General features: G+C 30.0%; 1 protein-coding gene across 11 annotated transcripts in view; it reads left to right on the top strand.

The window, feature by feature from the left end:
* The window catches only part of LOC107071973 (cell adhesion molecule Dscam2), a 191,048-nt gene that overhangs the window by 148,516 nt on the left and 21,102 nt on the right, over positions 1–21,430 (top strand). For all 11 annotated transcript variants that reach the window (XM_015331475.2, XM_089178704.1, XM_089178702.1 and 8 more), the window contains 4 exons: positions 1,993–2,318; positions 12,864–13,113; positions 19,464–19,608; positions 20,347–20,609. In XM_015331475.2, the coding sequence (XP_015186961.1) occupies positions 1,993–2,318; positions 12,864–13,113; positions 19,464–19,608; positions 20,347–20,609 (984 nt within the window). The remainder of the gene's footprint in view (positions 1–1,992; positions 2,319–12,863; positions 13,114–19,463; positions 19,609–20,346; positions 20,610–21,430) is intronic.

Here is a 21,430-nt window from a genome sequence, read left to right as displayed (position 1 = left end):
TAATATTCAAAGAATTTCAGGAAAATACTTATTCACTTTTTCTTCGCCCCTTTAAGTATGCAACCCTTTCTACTTGTCTATCTTAAAACATCAAAACTTCATTTTCTATTATATCTTTTTTTTAATCTTTTCATTTATTTATTTCATTCATTTCAATCTATACAAGATGACAATTGACAAATTAATTTATTTATTAAAAAAATATATATATATATATCAGTTTTTATTATTATTTTTTTTTTTAATATTAAATCTAACAGATGTAGTTATTTATTGGTCGAGCAAAACTTATGTTGACTTTTTTCTTTCCTTTTGAATATTTTTCATTCTGATACCATAATAAATACTTTATTCATACAGATATAGATATAGATATAGATATATGTGTAGAGATATTTGCAGATGAAGCAGGTTCCGCTTCCGCGCTTACCGACATTCAAAATTAAACGCATAATCCTTGCTCAACCAAACGAGTCCACCGGGATTTGTTCCTTAACGACTTCCTGGGGATTCAAGTATATATATCTATATATATATATATATATATATATATCTATATATATATCATGTCGAATTTTCATACCGGATGTCTAGTCGATGAAAAAGAAGAAAAATGAGGATCAAATGAAGTACCCAAATACTAATCCCAACCTGTTTACTACGTTAAATAACATTAATATGATTTATACTTTTTAATTTCATTAGTTTTTTAACTACATCATTTATGATCTTAATATCATTCTATTAAATTCATTAGCTAGTTTAATATTTAAACTTTTAAGTATACTATGGGTGGGGCCCCATATATGCGTCCAGCAAAAGCTATTGATAATACTACGATGCTCTGACAATGCGTTGCGCTGTGGCTTTGTTATTGAATGTTAATTTAATTTAATTTAATTTGTAACTATTTAATTAATTATAACAACAACACAGAATAATAATCACAATTAAAATGAAATATATAAAATAATGATATACTAAAAAAAATATAAAAAGTGAAGTTAGTTACTATTATGTCATATGTAAATCTGAAAAAAAAAAAACAAAAAACAAAAAGTGAAATAATTGAATTGTAATACAGTGTCATTTTTTTGAAAAATTACACTACTTAAAGATCTAAATAACTTATTCAATAATAAATCCTAAAATTAGCGATAAAAAATACAAAATAAACGCGATCAAAAGTATTCGAAAATTAACGATAAAAAATACAAAATAAACGCGATCAAAACTATCCTATATTTTAATAAGGAAAAAAAAAAATTAAACGAAATCAACAATATTTCATTAATATCGGTTGAATAATTTTTAGAATTAATTGCAAACGAATAATGTAACGCTGAATTTTGATATGTAAAGATGTTTTCATCATTTTGTTTCAATCTCAAGTATTTTTCTAAATCCCCTTTTTAATATGCAACCCTAATTGTTTCAAATGAAACATCTAATAAATGAATAATTTATTGTGAAATTGATTGATTTTTTGATTGAATTAATAAAAAAAAAAAAAAAAACAGATGTGTGCAGATCACACACGGTAGAAGTGAAACCTTCAAAGAAAATCAAGCTTTTGTTACACAGTGCCTTTCTATTGAAAGAACCTTACAGAACCTCGATAACCTTTAAATAAAAATCTTTAAATTAGTAATAAAAAATAATAATAAATAAAAAAAAATGTGCTAAGTTGGAAAAAATCACTAAGTGAAATAAAATAAATTTCATTAAGATAAGTTGAGTAATTTCGGAATTATTAGTGGACAAACATATTATTGTAACACTAAATTTTTATATATAGAATTTAATTAATTAATTAATTAATATATAGAATTAAATAATATAGAATTAAATTATATATTGAATTTTATGAATTAATTAATTAATTATTTTCGTTTTATCGGTTTCACGTTCTTCCGTTTCACGATTGTCAAATCACCCTGATTCTAAAGAAGTTTTCACTTCTGTGAAAAATGTATTTTTGTTTGATTATAGAACATAGAAATCCAGTACCACCGAGATTCAACGAACGTGTCAGTCCAGCACCAATTAGAACAGGTGAAACGATAGTTCTGTCCTGTATATCACAAGGAATACCACCACCAACGTATCTTTGGTTTCGCGAATCCGTTTCTGGCACGGCAATGATCTTCAACTCTGAGAGAATTCATGCCAGAGCCGGGGTTTTGATTCTTCAAGCTGCTAGACCAGAGGATGCTGGACGATATGTCTGTCATGCTAACAATACAGCTGGTTCAGAGAGAGTCGAGCTTGAGGTTTCAATCATCAGCAGTATTTCGATTCATCTGACTCCTCAACAGGTAAGTTATTCTATATATTACAATATCGTTTAAATGTTAATGCTAGAATTGTCTGAACACGTGTCTATTTCACAATTAAAAAAATTTACATTCATTTTTCTTTTTTTTTTTTTATTTAACACACTAGATTCAAGAAATGACCCAATTTCACATTTTTTTTCCTACATATATAATATTATATATTATATATATATATATATATATATATATATATATATATATATATATATATATATAATATATAAATTTTATATAAATTTATATATTATTATTATATATAATAATAATAAATAATATAATATATAATAATAAAAATATAATATAAAATAATAAAAATAAAAAATATAAAATATAATATAATAATAATAAAAATAAATATATAAATTTTATATAAATTTTATATAAATATATAAAATATTATATAAATATATATATGTATATATATATATATATTTATAATTAATTAAATATATTAAAAGTATATATGAAACTTTAAATATTTTATATATTTTAAATTTAAAATATCAATTTTTATTAAATTCGACGTAATTATTATTTACATATAAATTATATTATTATTATATTTATTATTATATTATTATTTAAAATATCAATTTACATTCGATATAAATTTATTATTATATAATATATAATTTAAATATAAAATTACATAGAATTCAGGATGATGATCCTTCTCTCTCTCTCTCTCTCTCTCTCTCTCTCTCTCTCTCTCTCTTTCTCTCGCTTACTCATCAACAAGCAGAAATTCGTGTTTCTCGGGATAGTAAGAAGCAGCAAGTTTGAAGCTCGGGTGCAAGGTGCCATGGTTCGTTGCACTTCGACTTTGTTAAACCGTTGAGACGTTCTAACACGGATGTGTTTCCTCCTCTCAATGAACGAACGAGAGAGAGAGAGAGAGAGAGAGAGAGAGAGAAATTCGGCATTATATCGAGGTAACTTGCAGCTCAGCCGAATAAATTCAGCTCGACTGGTGCTCGGCTAACGTCGACTAATTCTAGTCGACGCGGATAATCGAGAGATCGCAACTGGTTAAATACCATCAAGGGATAACAACAGTAGTGAGAAGAAAACCTCGAATACCTGATCCAAATAATACTTCAAGCGTGTAACGAACATCCTAAAGATGCATTCACTCTTTCTAAACCTTCCCACTCCCCACCCCCCCACCCCCGTCACAACTCCTATTTTACGGTAATCAAGCTTTTATTTGATCACCTGTCTTTTCATTTGATCATTACTTCAATTTTTATTTACGTTAAAAGAAATGACTATTTACTTCAAGATTTACTAATACGGTGGTTTATGAATATAGAATAATTATAAAGGTTAATTAATCCTTCGAGTGGTGAATACTTTTAACCCTTTGCACTCGAGGATTCTGCTACGGAGACAACAACAACAATAAAAAAATCAAAACTGAAACAAATTTAATTCAGTATGACAAACATATCATCTCAACTATGATCTTTTCTTTTAAACTATGCATATGTCATTTATTTATAATACGTCAATATGACGTTTTTTTGTTTTTTTTTTTTTTCTATTGAAATTGCTTTGTAAATGGTTGGTAAATATGTGTAATGACAAATATTATAACTTTGAGTGCAAAAGCTTTAATTCAAATATTTAGTAGGAATGAAATATATTTATTATTATTAAAATATATTATTAAATATTATAATTATATAATTATATAATTATTATAATTAAAATATATTATTAAATATATTTATTATTATTATTATTATTGTATTAATTATTATTAATTAAATTCTAATAATAAATTATATTTAGGATGATGATGTGTGTAATAAATATGCGTGTGTAATAAACCACTCGGGTAATTTTTATCAAACGCATATGATGCATCCATAGCACTCTCTAAAAGGTTAATTGTTATTTAAAATAAATAAATAAAAAAAAAAAGAAAAATAATTTGATGAAAGTTAGGTAACTAAATAAGTTCAACTACAATATATAATAATATATAGAATATCAATTTTGAAATGATCAACGCGGGAGAGAAACGCACGTTTTCATAATGCTTACGCCAATGCGTTCGTTACCAAGCGTACCTTAATTAAGTTACTCATCCCATAACGAGTTAACGGTGCACGTAGCTATGTAGCAAAATGGCTTTGTAAATCGATCTCTTGTTATGGAACGATGAGGTTCAACATATAGATAGATAGATAGATAGATATAAATAGAAAGAAAGAAAGAGAAAGAGAAAGTAAAAGAGAGACAGAGACAGAGAGAGAGACAGAGAGAGAGAGAGAGAGAAAGAGATGACGTTATGTATTACGTTATAGCAAATTTTGTGAAAATGGTTGAAACGCGAATTATTGGCAAACAGTTCGATTGTCGCTTCTTGTTATTGTTATTGTTACGTTATAATTATTATTAATATCCTCGAGGCACATTTAATAATACGTCGTTAAACTTATCGAACGTAAAACGCCATCAATTGCATCTCTCTCTCTCTCTCTCTCTCTCTATCTCTCTCTCTTCCTTTCACACACACTCTCTTTCTGTTTCTGTTTCTATTTCGTGTGCAATTTGAATATTAATATTAATAATAATAACAATAATAATAATAATATATAGAAAACGATCGTATTATTAGACTGTTCGTTGTTAATCGGATCTCTTTCGTTTCATTGTATAACAATTTATCGGAATATTTATTCAAAAATAAAATTAAGGAAAAAAAAGAAATTAAAAAAGGAAGAATATGAAATAAATGAAAAGTGAGAAACAGTTAATGAGTTAACAAAATTTTGAATGAATTATCAAAGGTAGTAGGATTTGATGTGCTTAAATTTGACTCATTTTATCAGAATTACCTTTTAAACTGTTTGCTTTTCAAATTAATCATTATTTTCGAATTATAATTTACATCTTTGTTAACAACGATGTACCAATTAGTATCGTTTTGTTCGAGTATTATTATTATTATTATTATTATTGTTATTAACCTTTGCTTACCATACTTGGAGTTCCAAAGGACTCAGACCTTTTTTGCAACTTAAATCATTTTTCTCAATTGTTCAACTTTGATCATTTTTTTAAACATATTTAAATGTAATTTAAAATTATAAAACCTATATAGTCATTTTAAGTAAGTATTAAAGAAGTCTGAAAAAAAATGTTGCAGTAAGTCTATGCAATAGTTTCTATTTTATAACAATTTGTCTCGTCCGGGTCCTTTGGAACTCCAAGTGTGGTAAGCGTGTTACTCCAGGAAGGGTGGTATGTATAAGCAAAGGTTAATAGTAGTAATACTATCATGTTTGAGAATTTCTGAATTAGATTTCGTTGTTCTATCTTTTTTTTCTGATTTAAACAGGTATATTATTTCATTTTGATGAAAATGTGGTAAGCGTGTTACTCCAGGAAGGGTGATATGTATAAGCAAAGGTTAATAGTAGTAATCCTATCATGTTTGAGAATTTCTGAATGAGCTTTCATTGTTCTATCTTCTTTTTTCGGATTTAAATAGGTATACGTTTCATTTTGATGAAAAATATTAGGAAAAAACACATACATGGATTTTTGTCTTCCTTGAACTTAATAAATTAATATAGGTAGTACAATTAGGTACATGGTGCTAACTTAAATCATGAAAGGTGTAATAAATGTTAAAAAAAAAAAGGTAGAGTAAAAGACGCATGAATAAAAGAAAGAAAGAAAGAAAGAAAGAAAGTAAATGGAAAAGAAAAGGAAGAAGGGTTCTCTGGTTGGTTGGTTGGTTGGTTGGTTGGTTGGTTGGTTGGTTGGTTGGTTGGTTGGTTGGTTGGTTGGTCGATCGAGAGTCGCCAACTAGAAAATGTTGGAAAGAAGTGTCGCTGTCCTACGAAAGCGAGAAAACGTTTGGTATTCTTCCATCTGGTGAGGACAGCCTTCTGGATATAAAAGAGTGTGAAAAAGAAAAGAAAAGAAAATAAAAGAAAAGAAAAAAAAGAAAAGAATAAAAAAGAAGAAAAGGGTGAGAGTGAGTGAGAGTGAGTGAGTGAGTGAGTGAATGAGAGAGAGAAAGAGAGAGAGAGAACATTTGGAATAGATATTGGTAAATGGACCAAGCGAAAGAGTGGAGAAAGAGAGGAAATGAAATAGCATTCATTCACCGGAAGCCTTTCGCATAACTTTTGCAGTCATCAGCAAGGAAACGCTTATAACGCTCGGATTCTCTCATATATTGGCTGCCATTCGTTGCCGCAATTTCGTTCCATTAATGCGTCAAACTCAAGCTCAAAACTTTATCGAAGGAAAATACTGCCTGCCATTTGCGAGAACGCGATAAAATTTCTTTATGCTATATACCATTTCTATATATATATATATAGAAATAATTATTTTATTTTACTAATAATATGTGTGTGTGTTAATTAATTAGAAGATGAATTATATATATATATATATATATATATAAGGTTCAATATAATTTTGATCATTTTCAAAGCTAAGCAAATTATTTGGGTCAATTGATATTTATTCAAGGTGATTAATTTTATTCAAATATTATTTTTAAAGAAATAAAATAATAAATATCTATAACAAAATACGATATATATATATATATATAATGCAACGTCAATGCTGTTAAAATAATTCAACAAATTATTTAATAAAGAGAGAATATTATATATTATATAATAAGTAATAATATATAATAAATATATAATAAATAATATATAATATAATATAATATATAATATATAATAATTATATATTATATTATATTATATATTATATAATAAGAAATAAGAAATCATCATCAATATTTATTTACCGTATTACACAATATTCTAATATTTATATTTTATATCCAAGAAAAATGTAAATATTATGATAAAGAAAAAAAAACACACACACACACACACAAGAAGAAAGAAAGATTCTATCCAATGTTTGATTTCATCTCGTTATCATGTATCGGTTTTCGATGTATACGTAAAACGTGATGCTGCTCTTGTAAAGTGTCGATGTGCACCCCCCAACAAGTGCACGACGTCTGGGTTGATTTTGTAAACATAAAGCGGGATAAACATAAACGGGAGGGGTGGGGTGGGGTAGGGTGGGGGGTTTATAGAGGGGTAGAGCTTCTCACCACGGTTATGTCTTTCCAAGGGAGCAAACAGATTCCTAAGGTATGGGTGAATATTTGAAAATTCGATGCCAAGAGAAGAGGGTTTTGCCTTCGCCACACATCACGATATAACCGGAATACTTAAAGACGAGTAAAGTATGGTAATATAGTGCTAGTGTATATAAAGTTTAAAGGTAGAAAATACTCGGATAAGAATATTCTGCTTATGTATCTGTGGTTACATTATACTGGATGTCATGAATCCTAAATCGTGCAATGGATGCCACGCCGCCGATATAAAATGACACAACATTTTCTTTAACAATAAATGCAAAAACTTATCCTCTTATATTGAACTTAACTCGTTTTAAATATTTCATCCCTACGGGATAAACTTTTTTCTTTTTTTTATTCATATACCATATTATAGAAGAAGAAATCTTTGGCTTTAAAATGATACCACTGTCGTCGTTCTACGATTTTTATTTCAAAAGATATTCGCTTTTGAACACGTTCATGTTATATACCTTAGGTAAACCTCTCGTGTTTTCATCAATGAACGAATATATGAATCAACCTATCCCAATAGTGTTTACGATTTTCTTTGATGAATCTAGGTCAACGTATCTTACCGTATTGGTCACGCCAATATCACGTGGTTCTCTTTCAGAAAATGTAATAGTATAGAGAGAAGGAAGCAGTCACGTGTTTATCCAAGATAAATGTAGGTCACTGTTTTACCATATACGGAAAAGTTGTCTGTTTATTTTTCATTTCATTCTTTTTTTCTAACCTACAAATGTAGGTCGCGTTTATCCTTATGCATGAGAAAGCGGTCACCTGTTTTTTTATCCTGAAAATATGTAGGTCAATGGGTCAACGTGTCAGGGCTGTAATCATATATATATATGTGTGTGATGCCCTTTTTAAAGTTAAATATATTTTTTTCTTTTTTAATTAATTAATTTTTTTTCTACATAAAAATAATACATAATTTGCAAGAAATAATTGATATATTAACTTTGGCAAAATATCTTGTTGGTTTTTATTTTTAGAAAAATTCATCAAAAAAAAAGAAAAGAAAAAAAAGTTAATATAAATTTAAATGTGAAAATAAATGCAATTTATTTATTTGTTTGTTTTCGTTTCAAAGTAAATATAAAATTTCAAATGAAAATGATTATACATTCCGATAAAAAGTATTGTGTTTTTGCATATTTTTTTTATTATACACCGGATATAAATTTAATAAATAATATGATGAATAAAATTTCGATCAAACAAATATTCGAATAATTTCATTTGACGAGTTATATTCAAGAGTCAATTATTTCGCCTCGAAGAACCACGCGAAATGTTTGATTCATGGTTACCATCATATACATATATACAGGGTGACTTATTTTTATTAAAAAAAAAAAAGATTATTCTCTCAACGTATATTTCAGTACCACAAATATTCGACTAATTTGATTCTTACGAATATATTCTAAAGTAGGTAACATTCTTCTGTAACAGTGACGAGAAATATTTCGGTTTATGCATATAACATATACTGGGTGTACCATTTATAAAAATACTTTCTCCTTATTATCACATATTATTTTACTATTTAATTATAATAAAATATATATATATTGGACATGTGATATTAAAGTTTATTTCATTGTATCATTATAAATTATAAAAAAAAGAAGCGTGTAAAATAGAAATTTTTTAAATAAACAAAAAAAAACAGGAGAATCTACATAAGAATAAAGGTGAAAAGTTAACTTATCAAACTTCAACGTAACTCATCTAAATTACATACTTTTTCATTACGATTTAATACACTTCCTTAATAAGAACATATATATATATATGTAAAATGAAATAAAAAAATAGAAGGAAGTAGAAGAAAAACAAAAACAAAAAGAATCACAAAGTTAAAAATCAACGAAAGATAATAACGAAACCCCTTTTTCCCCATTTCTTACTTTTCCTCTCCCTGTTTTTATTTATTTTTTTTTCTTCTTGTTTTTTGTTTCTCTTATTTATTTTTTTTCATTCATTTCTTTTTCCGTATGAAACTTACTTTAAATTCCCAACCCTATTTAAAAAGAGAAGACTATCTCAGAGTCATTTCATATACATACATATATATATATATATATATATTTTCCTTTTTATTTTCATCGAAGGTTCGTTCGTTCTTCTCTGTCAAAGAATATTCGAATCAAACCGGTTCTTATATACATACCTGAAACATTTATGTAAAAAAGAAACTTTCCTATAGAATCAAGGGAACAAAGGTATTGGGAGTAAAGTACAATCCTCTTAACAATATTTAATGAAAAGCGTTCGACTACGAGAAACGAACGACTCGGTTGAATATTTTTTTCATACCTTTCCATCTCCACCTCCACCTCCACCTTCACAATCATTCTTTCTTTCCCCTTCATCGCCAACTTTTCTCTCCTTTTATTTTATTTCCAATCCAACAACCATTTCTATGTTTTTTTTTTTTTTATTTTTTTATTTCTTTTCTTCTTTTTTTATTCTTCTTTCCTTCGACGAAAGGTAAAAGTACTCACAAAGTAGCTCGATTAATCGTCCGCCCGATGCAAATTGATTCGAAATATTTGAATTTAAATCCCATCATTCTTGGTCCATCTGTTCATTCTCTTATTTTTCTTATTTTTTTTTTTTTTTTCTTATAGTAGTTTAATCTGTTTACTTTTCCAAGTTTTATCCTGTTTTTTTTTTAATTATTGTTTGTCTTTTGTAAAACTTTGTAGAGTTATTTTAATAAGTCGAAAATAATCTTCCATTATTATTATTATTATTATGATTATTTTTAACATTATTATTTAACATTAATTAACATTTATAAATTATAATATCATAATAATAAATATAATATATATATAATTAAATTAATTATATTAAAACCAACAATGTGTGTGAAACTGAATTTTGATATTATAAATTTTTCATAAATCATTAACCATAGTTTACAGAAAAATAAAAATAAAAACAAAAAGGGAGAATGAAAATGCAAATGTAAATGAAAATAGAAAATAATTGAAATGGAATGAGAAAGATAGAAACAAAAAGATGAACATTTGAACATAGTTCGGTAAGCTTTGATCGTATCAATGGTATTTCGATATATCGATCAGAACAGATTAATCAGATCCTCTTTTACCTTGATAATACCAGTCCTTTGATCCGTAAATCGGTTTTGTGCATTATTAAGGAGAACCGTTTGTCTCCTCGGTTGCATAGAGAGAAGCATTAGGATGACAGATAAGGGGGATAGTGGAGAGCATACGTTCAATCTTGTTGCACCTGATCTCTCATATATATATATATATATGTATACACATGTGTTTTAGTATAGGTAGAAAATCGTTTGGTTTACGTGGTTAGTAGTATTACGATTCGAGAGGATACTTGTACATAATCGTAGATGAGAGAGTAGTTCTCTTTCTCGTTTGAAACACTTCTACAATTGTAGAGTGGAAACACTTGAAAAATTTTCGATCATCGTTATCATCCTATCCCAGGGATCGGCAAACCTTTTGTATCGGAAGAGCCAACAATTACAATTTACAAAATTTCAAAGTTTTTCAAGAACCATCAAATTTTGTCTTGCCAACAATAAATAATACTCGCATAAATAAGGTTAGTATTTTGATTAAAAAAAAAAAAAAATAATAATAATAATCTATTTATTTTCATCGATGCTTAATTCTCAACTATTTTTAAATGTTTTTTCTCATTTTTTTTTTTTTTTTTTTTTTTTATTAAACTGTTTTAACTAAAGAGTTGCAGTTTCACATGCAAAGAGCCGCATGTGGCTCGCGAGCCGCAGGTTGCCGACCCCTGTCCTAATAAACTAAAATGCTCCTGTTACAAGTTACTATGGTGTTTCTAATAAAACGTTCATTTAAATATAATTCTAAAATATATTTTTATAAACACATTTATATTCTCTAATAATTTCGGAGAATTGAAATAAGAAATGAAACAACATCGAATATGTAATTTTGATTTTGATATATCTCAAATTATAGAATAATATTTGAAAACAATGTTATAAACAAATTTACATAACTTAGAGACTTATTATATAACATCTGAATAAATAATAAATAAATCCCTAAATTAATACTATCCTATATTCTATGTTGAAAAAAAATTACGCTAAATAAAAAAATGTTTCATTAACATCTGTCATTAAGTAGTAAAATTCAATATAGTTGTAATTTTTTCTATAAAATTATTTAAATAATTACAAACTCGTCGAATAATTCATTATTCAATATAAAAATATATAAGAATAATATGTTTAAAAAATAAGTGTCTACATGTACATTTTTATTTCAATATATCTTTTCAATTTAATTAGGTTATTCTAATCATTTTTAATGAAAAAAAAAATTCCCTTCCTGCCCTTTTGCCCTTTTTTTTTTTTTTTTTTTTTTTAAGAGACTTCAGTTTACGCTTGTACAAATACCCTGGTGGTTTGAAAAGTTATTCGACTGTATTCGATTTTGATTAGAAATCAACGAACTCTATATCAAACTTTTTGCCAATACGGTATACGCTCTCGTAATATCTCTCTCTCTCTCTCTCTCTCTCTCTTTCTCTAGAAAATAAAGAAAAAAAAAAAAAAAGAATTAATTCTTTACGCTTTGTGAGACACATTCCTGCTTTACCTGGATTATATTTGAAAATGTTGTACTCCAACTGGCCCTTCCAGGCCAGTAGTCAAACGTCGACTATAGTTCAAACAGTTCAACACAATACTCTTTTTATTTCCATCTTCATTTTTTTATTTTTTTTTTGTACTTTTACTTTTACTTTTACTTTTTCCTTTCGTTCCTTTATTAATTCTTTTTTTTTTGTATCTCTATCTTTTTCTATATCGAATAATTTTTCAATGTTCTCTTTTTATCTCGTTCTCCTCCTATACTCCTTTTTATTTTACTGTTTGCATCGTATCGACTTAAACACTGGTTATTTATCATCGTTATTATTGTTATTGTTGTTTCAAGATATTAACGCATTTTTTCTGTAAAAACTTTGTTCAACATTTTTTTTTCGTTCTTTATTAATATTTATTAAATTAATAAATCCTTCTTTCTTTGATCGTTTGTCATTAAAAATAAAATAAAATATAAAAAAAGGAACCTTCTTCTGTTGTTCTCTGTCAAATCTTTGAACAAAAGGTACATCGATTTATCATTAAAAAAAACACACACACACAATTTTTTTATTTATTATTTAAACAAACGCGACAAGATTGACGATGACAACAAACCAAGAGAATTAAAAGGAGACTAAAATTGAAGGTTTTTTTTTTTTTTAATTGAAATTTTTCAAATTAAATTCATTTTCTAATTCCAATACGTTCAATCATTAAATCCCCACTTTGTTATCTGTTACAGGTCACCGTTGATCTCGGAAAGGATGCGGAATTTCAGTGTTCCGTTACTGGTAGACCAGTTCCGACAATTTCTTGGGCAAAGGACGGACTTCCTGTGAGGGAAGGTTCATCCGGTCGAACGAAAATTACTGAAAATGGTGGCTCGATCTTACATATATCCTCGATCGTTAGGGACGACAAAGGAATGTATCAATGCTTCGCTAAAAATGATTATGAAATGGTACAAGCAACTGCAGAATTACGTTTAGGTGGTAAGTCGTCAACGGATAATATTTTTTTATTTCAATATTAAACACACAATATTTTTTCATCCTTGTTTTATATAAATTCGATTGTTTATAACTTTATATTTAATTAATTTTATATTTTTTTTTTTTTAACACCGAGATATATTTTATTATTATACATACACTAATTGAAATCGAAGAACAAAACAACCAAATTTCTTTAGAAACAAGTAACTCGAGTGGGTGATCTTTTCTTTTTTCTTTTTTTTTTTATTCAAGAGAAGATCAAAAGAGAGAAAGAAAAAGAAAAAAGAAAAGGCGGGGGGATAGGAGAGGGGGGTAGGGTTGTTGTTGGATATAGCGGGAAAATATTTAAGTTAAGATAAAACACCGGTGTTGATTTATACGCGAGATATCTTACTTTTACTCGGAAAATAGGGAAAACGAGGCCGATTATCCTTTCTAGGTGAGAGATATCGCGAGACAGTGAAAAACGTTTGGGGGGTCGTCGCGTGCACGGATATTATTTTTGGAGGAGCTTTAAAGTAAAGCCATTAAAGTAACAAAAAAACAAAAAGCAAAAAGAAAAAAACAAAACAAAAAAAAAGATACAGGAAAAGAATGAGAAGAAATTCACCTCACCTCACCACACCCATCAGTAACAGCAACAGCAGCAGCAGTAGCAGCAGCATTACGGAAAGGGGGATGAAAAATAGAAGGGAATGGTTTTGCGAAAGAGAAAAGAATTTCCTGTGGGCCGAGTAAGCAAGCAAGCAAGCAAGCAAGCAAACCTAAAACGAGTAAGACGGATTAGCGTGCATAAACGGGGGTGTACTCGTAACCAACCCCTTGGTCCTCGCAACTTTTGCCAACTTTTATGAAACTTCTTTGTAGAAATAATAAGGGTAAATCGAGGCTATCGCTTCTTACGTTCACCGTTAACCAACAACGAAAGAAGACTCTATTACGAAACTTTTGTCTTACCTCTCCTCCCCCTCCCCTATATTCTACTTCTACTTCTACTCCTTCTTCTTCTTCTTCTTCTTCTTCTTCTTTAACCCCTTCTCTTTCTTTTCATACTTCATCTTTCTCATTCTACTCCTTCATTGTCCTTCACCGTCATCTTAATCATAGTCTATAATAAATATGGAAAGAAATAAATCCCTTTTACAGTTTCAAAAATTTCAAATCAAAATTATTACACTCTGAGAACTTTGAACAAACGCATATATGCGTTCTGATATAGAACTCAAAGGGTTAATGTTCTATTCTTCTTCTTCTTCTTCTTCTTCTTCTTCGAACTTTTCCAATTTGTTTTTTCTGGTTTTTTTTAATTCAAAACGTCTCAAATTATTTCACAACAAAATGTTCTCTCTCTCTCTCTCTCTCTCTCTCTCTTTCTTCCAATCAAAATCCTATGACCAACCTTTGAAGAAACCGATCGAACATTTATCACAGTAAGCATAACTAACAAACCGCTTCGTTATTTCGTGGTTGTCCACGAGATTCAGTATTATAAAATTTTTTTCCCTTTGAATTGTAAGGTTCTACCATCACTACCACCACCACCATCACCACCACCTCATTAAAGGTACGTGCTCGAATAACGACGCAGTCTTTCTTTCCCTTAACCGTACCTTTTCTTTTTCTCTCTCTCTCTCTCTTTCTTTCTTTTTACCTCCCTTTTCTTTCTTTCTTTCTTTCTTTCTTTCTTTCCTTTTCTCTTTCTCTCTAGAGAAAACCACCACCACAACAATCTCCCTTTCCTCACTCGTACCTCTACCAAGTCGTGGTTTCTTCAACCCCCTTACATACACAAACACACACCACTATTTTTCCTTTCCATTGCTAAAGACCTTAAACGCAAACATAAACGCGTACACTCGTACACGAATATACTCAAATAAATACACACACACACATATGAAGACAATATCTGAGAGGTGGTGAGAAGGCATGAAGGTAGGAAGGGAAGGGAAGGGATAAAGTCCTCATTTAATAGACGGAATCAAATTCTTTTATTGCTTTCACGAAAGCGTTCTCTCAATCCTTATCGTCGTAGTTGTCGTTTTTCTTGTTGAATTTTTCTTATTCTCGCGTATAAAACTCGCTGTGCCAGACAACCTACGACAGAAAACAACAAAAAGAAAAAGAAGAAGATGAAGAAGATGAAGAAGATGAAGAAGAAGAAGGTTGATACTGGCGACGACTAGCGTACGAGACAAAATGTAAGAAAGAATACAAAGCAAAATAAAATCAAATCAAATAAAATAAAATGAAATAAAATGAAAGTAGTAGTAGTGACTGGATGAGAAGGAGGAATGAGGAGTAGGATAAGGAAGAGGAAGAAGAAGAAGAAGGAAAGCTTTCCTGAAGGTAAGAAACAAAACAAAAATAAAATTAAAAAAAAAGGGATGGTTAACGAGGGTGATGCATAATGGAGAAACGAGGAATCCACTGGGTTTCTCTGTCAGTGCTGCGTATGCTGTTAAATAAATACATTCCATTTGTCTTAGTCATCCTGGAAGAAAACAGATAGAAAGGATAGATAGAAAGAAAGACGCTGAAAAATAAACAAAATAAAATGAGAAAGAGAGAGAGAGAGAGAGAGAGAGAGAGATAGAATACACGTATACATATATTCGTATTTTTGTTGGCGTGTATTGGAATAAGACAGAAGTTTTCATAAAATCAATGTATTTACATGTACATTGATATGTGTGAGTGTACTTTTGTGTATAATATTTGTTTTGTTTGTACAAATGTGTGTAAGAAGGAATGTATATTGTGCATATGTGTAATAAAAATAATAAAAAAGTTTTGATAAAATGAATGATTCGAGGATAAACATATTGTACGAAGATTCATAATAATAATAATAATAATAATAATAATAATAATAATAAAAGTGAAGCAACAATATAGAAAGTGATTGTAAAAAAGAGAGTTGGCGCGAAAATTCAAGAAAGAAGAAAAAGGGAAGTAAAGGGAAGGGAAGGAAAGGAAAGGGAAGGGAAGGGAAAGGAAATATTCCTTTATAGCAGTAGTCACTACTCTTAACGTGATGTAATCCATTATCTTAAACGTAGTCGTCGTCGTTGTCGTCGTCTGGTTGGTTGGTAGGTTGGTTGGTTGGTTGGTTGGTTGGTTGGTTGACTGGGTGGGTGGTTAGCTGGCTGACTTCTCTAGCTCGACCATTTGAAAAGTAAAAAACTTTACGGAACACGGACAATTGTCTTCCTTGTGTTCAAGATGGTTTTTCACCTAGCTATATATTTTATGTATAAGTCTGTGTGTGTGTGCGTGTGTATGTGTACGGAAGTGGGGTTGGGAGTGGGTTGGGTATGGGTGGAATGAGAACGAGTGAAAATGCTTGAGATATCGAGCCACATTTCTTACGACGTTCACACTTTTCTATCTTCTTTCTTTCTTTCTTTCCTTCCTTTTTTTTTTTTTTTCTTTATTTCTTTCTTTCATTTTCTTGCTTTTCACGTGGACCGGTTACTCGAATGCTTTTGAGAAAACTTTCATCCTTTTCTTTTTTTTTTTTTCTTCTTCTTCTTCTTCTTCTTCTACTTTAGGTTAAAGGGATGCGTTCGTTCTGTACGATGGAAAAACGTTTTGATACTTTTCTATCGATCACTCACTCACTCACTCATCTTGACTAAATTTGTTCTATTTTATTTTTTCATTTACTATTCTTATTATACTTTCTCGATATTAGTTTATTTTCATATCGTTTTCCTTACTTCTACTTCTGTTTTTTATTTCTTTTTTTTTTTATTTCATTCTCGTTCATTGACAATTCTTATCGAACAAACACCAAACAAGTATCTTTCAAGCAGCTTTATTTCGTAAAAAGAAATTTTTATCCTTTTAACTTTCGAAAGTGTCCCCCGTACACCCTTCTCCCAAAGGCGTTGTGTTGTTCTCTCTCATCCTATTTTTAAAGAACACTTTTGCTTTGTAAGAGTTGGAATAATTGACTCGATAGTAAGTAATCCTCTTAGCTCTTGGACAAGAAAAATATTAGAAAGAAACGAAACGAAACGAAACGAAAGATATAAGTCAAAAGAAAGATCTATCACTATTGTGAATCCTTGCACACACACAAAAAAAATAAAATCAAACAAAATTTCGTTCGATTTCATCAATTTGACTTGTTCAACTATAGAAGTTCATTGCGTATTGCCTTTTTTAAAAAAATTTTAACTTATTTTTTTAATTAATTTAATGTTAATTTGGACAAAAACAAATTTCTACACGGTGTTCAAATAAAACGTTTGAATATTAAATATCAGATATTTCAAAATACCACTATACGTATCGTGAACAGTTTTTTCGCAACTCCTAACAGTATGCAATTCGTTCATCAGCAATGTATTACAAAAAATATTGCATATGCACAGGGGCATGAGAAATATATAAAAAAGCTAAATATTATATGGAACATTTTATTTCGAATAAAATCAAATACCAAAGTATTACGAAATTTAGTCACGCAAATATACGTAATAATAATAATAATAATTATTATTATTATTTAATCGTACTTCCGTATCACGTCCATATTTCCATCGTTTATATTACTTTGCATATATAATCTATATATATATACCAATATTTTTCAATATTAAACTCCAACAATTTGGTATTTAATAATTCAAACGCAAAATCCTACCTAGTTCTCTTTTAATGTCCCTCCTCCTCCCCCTGCAGCCTCCTTTACCACCTTTTCTCTCTTATTCATTCTACCAACAAATTTTTCCTTTTCCTGTTCTCTGTTCATTTTTTAATGTCGTTCTCTCTTTTCATTAAACGTTAAATAAATCAAACGGCGCGTAAGTAGCTGCGAAGCATGCTTTTGGCTTCTGGCACGCTTCCCATTTTATTTACATCACGTGTTACGCCCTTTTTCCACCCCATCCTCCCTCCATGCTGGAATGGGTGCATCGAATCGCACGGTAAATAACGCTTCGCGAAGCCCGCGAAAATCATCGAATCGTAAATCGAAATACCCAAGCTGAACGGACGGTGCATCGACCTTGTTATCCATCCCATAGTATATGTTCCTACACGTATATACATTTATATTTCTACACATACATATATAAAGCTGAAGAGAAATCACTGATATCGGGTAAAACGATCCTCCTTCTCTCAACCTACTACTACTATTACTACTACTACTACTACTGCTAACTACAAAGCCAATCGCATAAATCATGCCACTCGTCGAGCAGATCGCAACACCAAAATACTTGGCTATCATGGTTTCTCTTGTTACGGTAAAAAGGAAATATCTACAAATCCTTTATCCAAGGACTCTCGTATATAAAGTTACTCGAAAACATTTAGTTCTGATGTGAAAATATATACGTTAGGATTGTATCAGGATTGGGATCTTTAAATTGACTCGTAGTAGAGTTTTGAGTTAACTCTTGTACGATATATATAGTACAAAACTTTGTTGTTTAACTCTTTGTGACATGTAAATCGGTCCCTAAACCAAATTAATTGTATTATATTTTGAAAAATAAACTTACGAGTAAAAGATCGTACAATTTTGAGATAAAAAAAAAAGAAGAAAAAAAAAAATAACAAAAAGTTGACTTGATCGATAAATACAATCAATAAACGTGGTTTATTATAGCGACAGGGTGTTGTTGGTCCATAGGGGTGTGGCATGACTAGCAATAGGACATTTTGATTTACGCCCTAAGCAAACAGGGACCCTTCTATTTCTATCTCTCTCTCTCTCTCTCTCTCTTGCTCTTGGGTTATTGTCGGCTCTATAATTTGGGGTTAATTCACTAGGCGGCACTCTGGTTCAGGCGTCAAACCGCAGATCGATAGTTCTGGCCGCGTACAGGGGCTTGTCATGTAAATGTTGCGTGCATAATACTCCGCCTTGCGGCAATCCAGAACCCATTTCCATACCCTATCACCATACTCCTACTTTTAACTCACCTGGGCCCACCTTCTAACCGTTCTCTTTGCATTTACGTTACCTATTAAACGTTAACTATAATCGAACGTTAATACACCATCACTGGCATCTACTTTAATTTCAATTTCAATTTTTTTTTTTTTCATTTTAACTTCTTAGGCATGGCTGAATTTTGCAAGGTGCCGGTTTCAACGAGAATTGCTACATGTGTGACAACATGTGTACAACTACAATGTGTGATGGATGAACAATGCTGTTCATTGGAATTGAGCATTTTGATAATTAAATTCTAATTTTTCTTAAAGACATGATATACACATAATTAAACTTTGACAATTTACTTGAATAATTAATAGAGTAGCCATTATAGTGGCGCGTCCTGTCAAAGAGATTAATATAGAACTATTTGACTTCTTCTTTTCAGATGCGGCACCACAACTTCTCTATAAATTCATTGAACAAACCATACAACCGGGTCCCTCTGTTTCCTTGAAATGCATAGCCACGGGAAATCCGACGCCGCACTTTTCTTGGACTTTGGATGGTTTTCCTTTACCTCAAAACGACAGGTATGACACTTCTTCTTCTTCTTTTTCTTTTTTCAACAAAAATTTAAAAAGAAAAAAAAAGAGAGAATATAAATGATTTCTTCAGTATCAACGAATAAGAAGAAAAAAGAAGCAAGGTTTTAAAAATATGCTCGATAAAAAAAATTAAAAAAAGTGAAAAAAGGAGAATAGAAAAAAAAACGAAAGTAAAATTCTATCGATGCGAAAGCGCGTTATATACACACAATTATTCGCGGTCATTAAACGCCCCGGGGTATTACGATCAGCGTAAAATCAGAACCCGCTGCCATGCTTCCTTCCCTTCAGGATGCAGATTCCGTGGAAACGGATACGGCCCTGCGGGCTTCGATTCTCTGAACCAATTGAGAGGAAAATTACCAATCGACCGCTATCGACGAAACTTTTTTAAACCTGTCCCGTTATTTGCCAGTGGAATGGTCTCTCTTTGATCGACATTATTGTTATAATTTCACGCTAACATTCCATTCTCTTTTATTAATTAAATAATACGCTTTATGTGTCTATCTTGAAAAATTAAAAAAAAAAAAAAATAATCACTCACACGTCAAAGATGAAATCAAATCTTTTTAAGAAATTAGAATTTCTTAATTGCAATTGAATATCTAATTGAATTTATTTCGTATGAATGATGCAAAATCAAATTGTTTTTTTTTTATTCAAAGTTCGTTGAAAAATTCTATCGTGTTTTATTGTTTTAATTTTTTTTTTTAATTTCAGGTTCATGATAGGACAATACGTGACAGTACACGGTGATGTGATATCGCACGTTAACATAAGCGCTGTACATGTTGAAGATGGTGGTCAATATAGGTGTTCCGCTGTAAATCGAGTGGCTAAGGCTCATCATTCTGCTCGTCTCAACATTTACGGTTTGCCGCACGTACGTCCAATGGGAAACTACGCAGCCGTAGCTGGTGAGACCACGATCATCAAATGTCCAGTTGCTGGTTTCCCGATTGCCAGTATTACGTGGGAAAAAGGTACGTTTGTATGTTCAATGATTTTCTATTTTAACGCATTGCAACGACAAAATGTCCGCCCCTAAAAGTATGCAATGTTTTGTACAACGTTCACTTTTTGAACGCCTAAAAGTATGCAATGTTTTGTACAACGTCCACTTTTTGAACGCCTAAAAGTATGCAATGTTTTGTACAATGTCCATTTTTTGGAGCGCCTAAAAGTATGCAACCCTTTATTCGATTTCAATAGTAAAAATACATCATACAGGCGTATACGTAAAGTAGTACACAAATAAAAAGTTTATTTTCGATTAAGTAAAAATAAAAAATCAAACGTTAATGTAAAATTTGTATAATTTCACGTAGAAAAATTGTACCTTCCATTTCGAATATTTTCTTTAATTAAATTACCTTAATGATAACTGCATAAATGAAAATGCATCGCATTAATTAATTACGGGAGTTAATTAAACGAGCCACCGAATAAATGAAAGATTCTGAACGTTCGCGTTTTAGGATGCGCGAGATGTTCTTTTTTTTTTTTCTTCTTAGGGGTGAATAAATCTCATTCGCAGTATGAGACCAAAACTGAGGGGGAGTTCGGTTATAAATTTAAGACAGGTGGTTTAAAAGATTAATATAATTTTTCCCAAAAGATCAAGAATATGAAAAAGGGAGGAGTGGGAAGAGTATGTGTGTGTGTGTGTGTGTGTGTGTATGAATGAGAGAATAGAAACTTGTTGGCATCATTTTCAATCTCGGTATCTTTTAAAACAAACTTTCTCTTTTTCTTTTTTTTTTTTTTTTTTTCTTTAAAGCACCGAACTTTAACCATTTCTTTT

This window comes from Polistes dominula, unplaced genomic scaffold, assembly GCF_049000335.1.
Source record: "Polistes dominula isolate Pdom_NZ unplaced genomic scaffold, Pdom_raw_medaka contig_11, whole genome shotgun sequence".
In the NCBI taxonomy this organism is placed as follows: domain Eukaryota; kingdom Metazoa; phylum Arthropoda; class Insecta; order Hymenoptera; family Vespidae; genus Polistes; species Polistes dominula.
This window is presented reverse-complemented; position numbering and strand designations above follow the sequence as displayed.